The 11,754-nt window shown below is 40.0% G+C and overlaps 1 protein-coding gene across 1 annotated transcript; it reads left to right on the top strand.

Annotated features, from left to right (window-relative positions):
• The first annotated feature begins 5,391 nt into the window (after positions 1-5,391).
• On the top strand, positions 5,392-8,501 carry LOC143886053 (uncharacterized). Its single transcript, XM_077390040.1, has 6 exons — positions 5,392-5,545; positions 5,657-5,805; positions 6,432-6,500; positions 6,570-6,957; positions 7,093-7,244; positions 7,352-8,501. Exons 1-6 carry the CDS (start codon positions 5,392-5,394, stop codon positions 7,439-7,441), a joined length of 1,002 nt encoding a protein of 333 aa, XP_077246155.1. The 3' UTR covers positions 7,442-8,501.
• The last annotated feature ends 3,253 nt before the right edge of the window (positions 8,502-11,754 follow it).

Here is an 11,754-nt window from a genome sequence, read left to right as displayed (position 1 = left end):
GGTATAATAGTAATTATAATCGTTTTTATGTAGAAAATCAAGGATCAAAGTAATAAAATTTTGATACCACAATTTATTAACAAAAACAAGTAGAAACTAACTCAAACTCTAAGTTCCTTCTAACGTTATCTGAACTCCTTTTCTAAAAGTGAAACTCCAACACCTTCTAGAAACTAACCCCAAAATACATCCAGTTTAACTTTCAGTAGAACCCAAACCCAACTAAAACTCTTTTAACAACTTCTAACCAATTAGAGTTTGCTAACTGGACAAATTAACCTACCACATCATAGTTTGACTAGGGCTCAAATACCAAATACCAACTATTAAACAAAACTCCTAATCGAATAAAATTCCTAGTTTAATTAGGATATGCATCAACTCATGTGGGCCTGCACCGGGCCCGCACCACACCGCACTGCCCGTCCCCTTCGGCACAAGTGTTTGGAGTCGGGGATGACTCTCAGCACTCCCCCTCAGCGCTGACTCTCTACTTGTCACGCCAAGTTCTTTTGGAAACTTCACAAACTTCTTGTAGTAATACGCATCACAAAATTCCACAACTTCACATTCACCACCTTTTTCATAGAAAATACCAAAATCCATCGTGCCTTTTACATACCATAGTATTCGACAAACTGTATCAAGATGTCGTTTCCTCGGCTTCTGCATGAATCGACTTGCGATACTGACTGATTGTGCTATATTGAGTCTAGTGAGAGTTAGATAAATAAGATTGCCCACTAGCTGGCAATACATACTCTGACTTTCAGGTTCTTCTCCTTCCTCTACTGGAAGCTTTACATTAATCTCCATCAGAGTGGCAATTGGATTACACTCGGCCATCCCGAACCGCTTGAGTAGATCTCCGACATATTTCCGCTGACTTATAAATCTCCGACATCCTTTCTATCATCTACTACGATATAGCTAGAGAAAAAAGGGATTTCTTTTCTTTTTATCGGAGATTTACACATCACATTACCCTTTTACCATTAACCCCTTTGCTGATATCTAACGTCTATCTCTATGAGAAATTATTTGAGCGTAAAATCATAATCTACATACAAAAAGTACCGACACAGGATACCTGTCTATGACAATTACGGAAAAAACTACCAAGAAGAGGTAAAGACATGACAATGACGAAAGAACTACTTAATATTACGCATGCAGGACACTTGAAAAATATTGACGGATTCAGGAAATCTGAAGAGGAACAACATTTATGGAAACCTCTATCAATTGGAGGGCTAGGATCAACCTATGGAAATGATTTTATGGGCACAACCGATTGATGTTGTGTTCCATCACATGGACGGTTTGGATCAATCTATAACCCTTTATAGATCGGAGGGTTCGGATCAACCTATGAAAATTATTTTTGGGGCACAACCTATGTAGGCGGTGGCCCATCTAATGGACGGTTTGGATCCTCCTATGGTACGGGCCATACCGTACATTTTAATAAAGTGAGGAGTGCGATCATCAAAATACGGTGAGTAGTGCCATTATAAAATATGGTAATGAGGACATTAGCACTATATATAATTTAAAACCATAATTGTTACTTGGATGTTCCCATGCGGGTCGGGTTCAACCCGAATTTGGGTTGGGTTGGGTCGGGTTAAGCTTTTTCGCAAATCGGGTTGGGAAAAATCAACCCACATTCGAAATCGGGTCGGGTCGGGTTGGGCTGTCGAGTAACCCGACCCGACCCGAAACCCGAATTTGGGTTCCATCTGAAGAAGTTCTGTATATGTGTTTTTCTTTTTCAACATTGAAATAGTCTCCACAATCCACAATGGACGGTTTGGATAATCCTATGGTGCAGGCCATATCGTACTTTAATAAAGTGAGGAGTGTGATCATCAAAATATAGTAGCGCGGATAACATTTCCCTTTGTTAATTGTTACTCCCTGTTTGGTTAGGATTTTGAGAACCGATTGTGAGTTAAAAACTGATTATTGGTGACTCACTATTGGAACTCTAAATCCAAAACAACCGGCTTGAGTTGAGGTGGTCAACAATTGGTTCCATACAAATCGGGACAACCCGACCCAACCCGACCCGAATTGGAAATTGGGTTGGGTCGGGTTGAGGAATTTGCAAATCGAGTTGGGTCGGGTTGGAAATCCTAACATGACCACTCGGGTTGAACCCAGTGGTCAAGTCAGTCCTCTCCACTTATCAAGTCTACTGGTCTGCAGCATTTCATATTCTCAAAGAAACTCTCAACAAAATAGAAAAAATCCTCAAAGACTATATTTGGTCTGGTTCCAAGCTAGAGAAAACTTACCATCCAGTATCTTGGAACACAATTTGCAGCCCCAAGATTAGAAAATTGGCTGATTTGAACTTAGCTTCCCAGATTAAACAACTGTGGCATATCTTATCCATGAAAGATTCTCCCTGGGTTGTATGGTTTGATCGAAAATACATCAGAGGCAGAAGTTTCTGGAGCCTCCCTATGCATGCTTCTCCTTCTTGGGCAGCTAGGAGTATATTGAAAGCTCGAGACTTTGCTTCCAAGCACATATGCTACATTGTTGGATCCCAGGCTCCTCTCAAATTTTGTACGGATCCATGGCATCCGAAGGGTGCTCTCATCTCCTAGTCTTCCATTGGCTCTATCATTAATTTCATCCCTCTGGAGGCTACCATTGACGAAGCTAAATCTCAAGGGTGGTGGGACATGATACAAGATCATCCCCAGCTCCTCGATCTAAAGCAGATCATTAATTCCGGTCTCTTCTCTGAATCTGTTTTGACCTATCCGATATGGAAGCCAGAATCTGATGGAATTTTCAGGCTTAAGGGTGCCTGGAACTCCATCAGGAATCTTAATCCTAAACCTCCTTGGACTTCTTCCATTTGGTTTGCAGGGCACACCCCAAAATTCAGCATCACCTCTCGGCATGGATTTGGCGCTGGATTCTTCGCTGCATCTCTGTTAGGAAGAAGCAAAAGAAATCGCTCTCTGATGAGGAAAGCTGGATTCGAAATAAATTTAAGAAGAAGGGGCAGACATATGCACTTATCAGAATTCTTCTCACTGCTTCTATCTATCTAATCTGGCTAGAAAGAAATGCGAGACTCTTTGAAAATAAAAAAAACTCACAAACGGATCCTTCTTAGCAGAATTATCAGCACATCGAGGTCTCGTATTCTGTCTCTAAACCTGGAAGATGAAGCCTCCGAAGAAAATTGCAAAATTGCAAATTTTTTCAACCTACCTCTGGTTAGCGAAGCTAAGTTCTGTCATTGGGCGCCCCCCTCTGAATCTGAAGTTAAGTTGAATTCTGATGCCTCCCTTGCTTGTGGCTCCGCCTCGGTTGGTGGCCTTCTCCGGGACCACCTGGGGACCATTCTCTCTCTCTTCTCTGTCAACTGTGAGCCTCTCCCAATTCAGGAATTATGAATTGAAGCTATTCTTCATAGAGTCAATCTTGCCTGCCAACTTCCAGTTAAGAATCTATGGATCGAATCTGACTCTCTCCTTGCAGTCATGGTTATTCATCGCCTGTGGCCTTGTCCATGGAGGAAATCCCTTCCCTTGAAAAACTCAGAACCATCCTCAATTCTCTCGACCGTTGGACTCTAACTCACATTTGGAGAGAGGGCAACAGAGCTGCTGACTTCCTATCTAAACCAAATTGTATCTGTAAAGGGGACCCAATCCCTCTTTGTTTGTCTCCTGATGAGCTTTTAAGCATAGTATCGGAAGATTTTTCCGGCTGGGCTTATCCAAGATTGTAATTCTGTTTTATTTAATATAGCCGGTGGGGGTCTGTCTAACCCCAAATTACCGAGCAAAATAAATGAATAAAATATATATATATATATATATATATATAACGTTATAAGGGGCACCAATGCTTACTCATGACAGCCCACTCTAGTGTAAATGAGTAGTAAAGTGGGGGCTGTCCCAAGTAAGAAAAGGGGGCGAATATACCACTTCACTTTTGTGTTTGGTTGCACAAAAACCATTATAGTTTAGGGATTTTGCTTTCCATTTGGCTGTCCCGTCAGCCTCTTATTTGGTGGCCAATGTAAAATCGAAATCCCTGAAAACTACGTTACAATTTTGTGAATTGTTAGCGGCCATCGCAGAAAGCATTTCACAGATGGTCTGTCGCATGTCAGACCACCCACCTCGTGAATGGAGACAAAAGCTGTTGTCTTTATTCATTAGGTGGCTGGTCTAACATGCGACAGACCAGCCGTGAAATGCCTTTTGCGATGGACCCTAGCAAATACTTACAATTTTTATAGCTAATTATTACATGTCTGGCAACCTGGCGTTTATTTCCCTTCTTAATACCTTGTAAGCCAAATTTCTGCAAAAAGAAATTGGCTTGAAGAATGATACACCCCATCCCGCTACCTTAAATTTTGACCGACGATCTGGCCCCCCATGGTGCTATAGTAGGGAATGGAGTGTTATTCGCAGATATCAAGAGATTACGGGACTAGAATTAGACATGAACTAGTGGGACTACTCGTCCCCATTGTAATTTTGCTGGTATGAATATATTTTGCCAATTTTCAAAAAAAAAAGAATTAGACATGAACTACTACTGATTTATTAACCGGAATAGGTCAGCTGAAGGTCAAGCTAGGATCTCTTGTGTGAGGGATTGAATGGGACTTATCTTGCTTTATCTGTTTCCACATGAAGATGATGATTTGTAACATTCGAGGTCTTGGGTTCTCTGTAAACAATACCCATATCAAAGTAGTAGTGATGCGGCATAGACCTTCGATTTTTTTTCCATTCAAGGAACGGAGATTAGTGTTTAATTGTTGTGGTGCCTAGGGGTGTCAATGGACCCAGACGATACAATGAATCCAAAGGATCTGAACATCAATGGACAGGATTTGGGCCCACAAGTTGGATTCGCCTGTGTCCATTGGATCCATATTCTAAGTTCTGAAAGTGTATCCATTGACACCCATGGCGGTGCGGCCGGTGCCGATCCTAAGCAGATCCATTGACACCCCTAGCGGTGCCTAGGGAGTTGGTTTTCATGATGGCTTCTTGCGATTCTTTCAGGGCTGGTTTTCATAATGGCATCACGCGATTCTATCAGGGCTACTGATGCATCTTGGTTGCTTGAGATGGAGCTAGATTTGACTTGGTAGAGGAGGTTATAGGCACCTTTTCGGTTACTAGGAATTGGAATGATGATTTCCAATGGGTTTCTTCTGCTGTTTATGGCCCCACTGTGTGGCTCGTCGTAGAGATTTTTGGTTGGAGTTGGATGATATTTGCGCGAGATGGAAATTACAGTGGTGTATCAGAGAATATTCTAATTTTACTCAATTATTAGCGAGAGATTGGTGTGTAACCGTATTTCGAGCAGAAGCTTAGGTTCATCAAATCTATGCTGAAGTTATGGGTGAAGGAAGATTTGGGATCGGCGGGGCTGAGGAAAGACTTTTTACTCAGTGTCTCGAGTCGCTTGGATGATAGAGATCAGGATATTCCTATGTCTACAGAGGAAGTTCTGGAAAGAGACAAGATTAAGGAGGATTACAGTATGATTTTGTTGCTGGAAGAGTTCAAGTGGAGACAAAGTTCCTGATCAAGATGCCTTCGTGGAGGGGATTAAAAAACGCTGCGTACTTTCATGGTATCGTGAGCTCTAGGAGGCATGGAAACTGGATCACTCCTTGATGGTTATGGGGAGCATGTTGTTTCTATTTCTTCTTTGAGTCTGTCGGCTTTACTCTTCGGGGGATCGTGTCTTCCCAATGTTTTGGCCTTTTGGGGCACCATCAAGGTGGACATTATGGAGGTGTTTGTGGAATTCTTTGGAGGACGAAGTTAAAGTAAATGCACCATGGCCACTTTTATTTCTCTCATACCTTTTGGATATGATCTTCTCTATGCTGTGAAACACCACCTTTTTTTCAAGTACTTTGGTGGGGAACAAAAGTTATGCTACATGGGCAGACAAGGGAGAGAGACAGGGGAGAAAAGGCAAGTAGTCTTCTAGTACTTTGAATCAAAACATGCAACCAAACACCACTAGTGGATGACGTGGCACCCTGAAACAGGTCAAAACGCCTTGTAAAGCCCAGAAATTGTACGACCAAACAGACCCTTAGAGACTGATTCTTGGTTAAGCTCGGATAACTTATGGATGAATCTTGTTTCCTGTTAAGTGCAGTAAATGCATAGCATGTAAGTTGATATATATTTTTCAGAAATTGTTGTTTCTTTTAGTCGACTTCCTTGACTGATGTAACTATACAGAATGTTAGAAGCATCTATTTTCCATGTTGGCATAAATATAATGAAATCATTTTCGTTTTTGGAATGCAATGAAAGTTGAGAATCAAGCTGTCATTTGCATAAAATCTTGGAAATGAGATGGTTTGACATTAGTTGGTTAATTAACTCCTCTTTATAAATATGCAGAAAGATGTCTTCTTGATATGTTCAAATGCAATGCAATATAATGCACCAGCTACCATCTACTTTCGACAGGTATCATTGATTTCAGACTAATAGCATTTTTTTCCATTTTCAGACCATATCCACTCGTGGGTCCTCTAGCAAGCAAGTTACGGTCACTTAAAACACTTACTTAACTTTTTCCAGGCACGGTCAATACATGAGCTGGCAAGAAAGGATTTTGAAAATTTAAGGCAGGATAGTGAAGATAACGAACTAGAATTGAAATCTGTACGGAGAGGTAGGCCACCGGACAAGAGCTCCATCAAACGACCGGTGGGCAGGCCTCCTCTTGAGCGCGCTGGTTCTGACTTTTCATCAGATACCACCCTTGCTACTGCTGGAGACGCAACTCATGATCAATTAAGAAAAGCACATGATCACGCTGGGATTACCGATATGCCCACAAGGAATTCCCACGGAACCCACAATGGTGAGACTTTTGGCTGGTTAGCGGAGCATAAATCTGATAGAAATGATGATTTCCCAGGTTTGTGATCTGATTCCATTTGCTTCATTCGATTGATTTGTTCCCCTGTTATTCTTTTCCCTTTCTCGCTTGTGGACATTCAACTTATGTTTGCCGAATTGGTAATTGTTTTCTGGCATTTTTCTTTGTTTGCAGGATCTGTGTTGAAGGGTCTGTCCAACAATGGGAGAAAACAGTTAGTGTTTGATGAAAATCGGCGCAGTACTTACAAGCAACCCAATCAGCCGATCTCTGCCCGTGAGCCAACAATATTAACCACCTTCGATAGAGAGAAGCAACTGATATCTGTGAGTACTTGAGTGAAAATTACATAGCATCTAGGATACCTTCTAATGATTTTTAGTTCTTTTTAACGGTTATGAGTATTTAGCTTATGAGTTGCTGTCTGAATCAGGTCGGGCTTCATATGCAAGGAGCCTGGTTCGATTTGCTGCAACGCTTGGACCAGTTGCTTGGAAAATCACCTCCGGGAAGATTGAGATAGCGTTATCTAAAGGACTGAAGTTTGGTCCTGGTTGGGTGGGAGAAAATGAAGCACCACGACTACAACCGCCACTGGCATCATCCTCTCCACCACGACCGCCACCTCCACCGCCGCTTTCACAATCCTTCTCTCAGCCCAGAATTTCTTCATCTACTACAATTCCTCGCGCATTAGAGTCAAAAGGTGATATATTATCACCCAGGAACCCTCAAACAACTCATCCTTGGAAGGTTCTTTCAGGACTCCTCCATCTATTGGCACATCTGCACTTGATAGCAGAACTGATACTACAGAGGGCTATGAAACCATCAGAGGAACAAATTATGAAAGTGGGATCAGACCTAAGCCTCACTTTCAGCTTAATCAGAAGATTCAGAACCCTGAAATTCACTCTACTGTTAATGGGCTTAACAGTGGGTTTGAGTCTAATGTCTCATCGCAAGTTGGGAAGCTATTCAGACCAGCTGGGGCAGTCGGGAACTTCAGTTCAGAAGCATTCACACCTTCGCGAATGATTAACATGGTTCCCAGGAGAAACGAGACCTTGATTCATTCAATGCCCGGTAACCGATTAGAAGCCGAAGGTACCAAGTTATTAGACAGTTCAAATTCAATAAATTCCGGCAGTTCCAAGCTGGATTCCGGTCAGAAGATTCAGACAAGCTTTGGACCGGGACCACATTCGCAACCATCTTGGCGTGGGATTTCAATACATCCAAAGCCGGATTCAGTTCCGCCTGACCTGAATGTCAGATTCCAGCCACCTGGGTCGCCGGTTTCATGTTGGCCGATTTGAAACAGCCGGATTTAGCATTGCAGCTCTGATGGTATGAAAAACAAATCATTCTTGTCATTTTGTTGCTGACTAGAGAGAGTTTTATTTGAAAAGGGTGACACACCCTACACCCATTTATGTTGTATAATAGGGGAGTTTGTACAGATTAATGTATCCAAATTTTCAGGGGGAGAAAATCAATTCCCATTTGTATGTACCCATTAAAATCCAAGTAGAAGAAATATTTTGGTTCTGTCTCAAAAATCTTAATTTGGGTTACTTGTATATGTGTATCAAGTCACATTTAGCTGAAAGCCAGGAAATGATTTATGCAATTCGAAATTGCCTAGCAAATCAATGTATGGTCTTTTATTAGTTACATATAGCAGGGGAACGTGGTCTGTAAACACTTTCTATCCACAATGGGTCCAATTTGTGAACCCCCTCCTTTCTGGGCTATACTTTGAAGCATCTGACTTTTTCTTTGATCAATTTCCTGCATATTCTTGATTGGACGGTCAGGATCATCTGACCATTGCAATTTCCAGCTCTGAGCTGGACTGTTCATTTGTTGGACCCAACATAGATAGGTTGTGGCCAAAAATGTTCTCCATATTAAACCGGTTTTTGTCGATTTTAAACCCTATTTAGTCACTTTAACTCATTTTGCCTATTTAAGTTGATTCTAATTAATTTAATTTATTTGTCAATGATTTAACGTAATTTTTACAAATTTCCACTACTTTCGAACTGGATTAAAAATTATGTATAATTTTGAGTCCAATAATCGGTTAGGGACTCACAATCGGTTCACATAATCTTAAACAAACAGGGTCTTAGAGCGATGTGCAGCCACTGGGGAGCCCTTGCCCTTCTAGAATATTTTCCATGGTATTTTTTGCATGAATGTTTTTTCCATAATTATTTCCCTAAACATTAGGGTTTCAACTTGGACCAGAGTTCCAATCTCAGGTTGGGTTAGGGGAAAAAGAAAAGAAAAATTGCGAACGGGGGACACACTTTTGAAAAATTGTTGAAAAATTAGACATAATTTTTAATCCAATAATAGGTTTGGGACTCACAATCGTTTCTCATAATCTTAAACGAACAGGGCTTTAGAGTGACGTGCAGCCAGTGGGAGAGCCCTTCTGGAATACTTTCCATGGTCTTTTTAGCATCAATGTTTTTTTTCCATAATTATTTCCCTAAACACTAGGGTATCAACTTGGGCCAGATTTCGGGTTGAAAAACCAGGCCCAATCTCAGGTCGGGGTTAAAGGGGAAAAAAAACTAAAAAACAAAAAGCTCACGCAGGTATGCTGTGACCAAGGTTTTAAATTTCGACTGAAATCTGAAATTTTGAGTTCAGTGGAGAACAAAACCGAAATCTGGTAAAAACCCGAAAACTCCAAAAATTTAAGGGAATTACAAAAAAACTGGAATTTTAACATTATTTAATAGGGATTTTTGCTGATTAGTCCCTACATGGCAAAATAATTGCTTATTAGTCCCTAAGAAAATGATATTAGCGTCCTACTTTTAGAATATATTTGGTAAAAGGTCCCTAAAATTCACGAACTTCAATTTTCTCCTCTAATATTTTAAAATGGCAAAGTTACCCCCAACCCATTTAATTAGTTTTAGCGTTTTTTGATTTCCCTTCCAATATTTTTGGAAAAAAAACTAGGAAATAAGCAACAATATTATCTCTTGCAATATTCTCGTTAAAAAAATCTTCAACAAAAAATCATTTTAGGAATTAAATAAATTGAAAATCCCTCTAAAATGGTGAGTTATCTTTTCTTCATAGATAAATAAAGTAAGAAATTTTAGGAATATTTTTCGTTTCTAACTTTTCTAATAAATTCCTATCTTGGTTGGATTGCAAGAAAATATCTCTAATGGAAAATCATTTTTATGGAAGTTTTCAATATTGGAAGAGATAATATTGTTGCTTATTTCCTAGTTTTTTTCCAAAAATATTGGAAGGGAAATCAAAAAACCCTAAAACGGATTAAATGGGACGATGTAAATTTGCCATTTTAAAATTTTAAACGGAGAAAATTGAAGTTCGTGAGTTTTAGGGACCTTTTAGCAAATATTTTCTAAAAGTAGGATTGTTCAGCTAATATGCTTTTCTTAAGGACTAATAAGCAATTATTTTGTCATGTAGGGACTAATCAGCAAAAATCCCTATTTAATATCCTCCCGAGGGGAAATTTCGATAATTTCGGCTGAAATTTTAGGACGAGATAAAATATCAATTTATTGGTTTCGTTTGATTTCGCTTGAAATTTTGAATTTGGTTTCGGCGAGGACATAAATGCATTCCGAAATCGAAATTTAAAACCTTGGCTGCGACTTTCAAGATGACAAGTTAATTTTGAGTACACTGATATAACTGATTTTAATGATGTGAAAAAGTAGTTTTTTTCTTAAGGCCCGTTCATTTTAGATAGTACCAAACGGTTTGAGGCCCACAATCTGTTGTCACGGTCTAAAACAAATGGACCTAAATGTATGCACTTGATCACTTAAATTAAAGAATTTTGGTGTGAAAAAATTACCGTTTTCGACAATCTTTGAAATTAGTCACTATCATGAACTAAAAATTAAAAACCCGACCGACCCGACCCAAGAAACTATATTTTGTATAGGAGAAAGTCTAAATTGAAGGGTGCCCGTGCATAAATAAGGTGAAAGAAGGGGCGGAGCTACATGTAATAAGGGGGCAGCTGCCCCTGTTGAGTTGGGCCAAACTCCTTAATAGGCCCAACTCAATTGGGCCCAGCCCCCTTAAAACTAGGGGTGTCAATGGATCCACTTCGGGTCGGATCCACCTATGTCACAGTCACGATCCATTCAAATTCCTTATCGGTCAAGTCGAAGTCGGATTGTTCTTCGAATCCTACTTTCCACGTCATGATCATGATCCATTTTAATTCGGACTGTGTAACGACCTGAATTTTTACTACATGGATCGCTACGGGCAACAAAACATATTTATTCATGTAATTACGCAGCGGAAGGTTAAAGTACATCCTGAATTTACAAAAATTCCAAGTATGACATATTTAAAACCTTTTTCCATATGAGGAGATTGACTAGGTTCATCATTTCCGTATTTCCTCAAGTGGCTTTCACACTTCTCATAACTAAGGTTCCTCATTGACAAATACTCCCGCATCCAAATTTTCAAATCCTGGTGGGAAAAGTGGGTTAGGAGAGCAGGTATATATAAGCTTCAACAAGTGGCTGAAATCAATAATAAGAGACAATTCTATAAAAATATGCAGTATTTTGTCTAGAACATAATGAGTCAAAACTAATACTAACATTATTTTTGGTAGAAACAATCAAACCAGATAGTGGAAAAACAAAATAATTAAAAGCCAATAGTTTCCAACAGTTTCCATTTCCGAAGTTTCCTGTAACGATCAGCCTCCTCCACATATTGTCCGCTTTGACCTTGGCCCGCTTCCGCTTTTGCGTAAGTCGACTGCTCAGAGGTACAAACACGTCACACGAGAGATATATT

Source organism: Tasmannia lanceolata, unplaced genomic scaffold, assembly GCF_043159265.1.
Source record: "Tasmannia lanceolata isolate RefF3 unplaced genomic scaffold, GAP_Taslan_0.1 ptg000011l, whole genome shotgun sequence".
NCBI lineage: Eukaryota > Viridiplantae > Streptophyta > Magnoliopsida > Canellales > Winteraceae > Tasmannia > Tasmannia lanceolata.
Note: the sequence above shows the minus strand (reverse complement) of the source record. Positions and strands in the feature narration are given on the sequence as shown.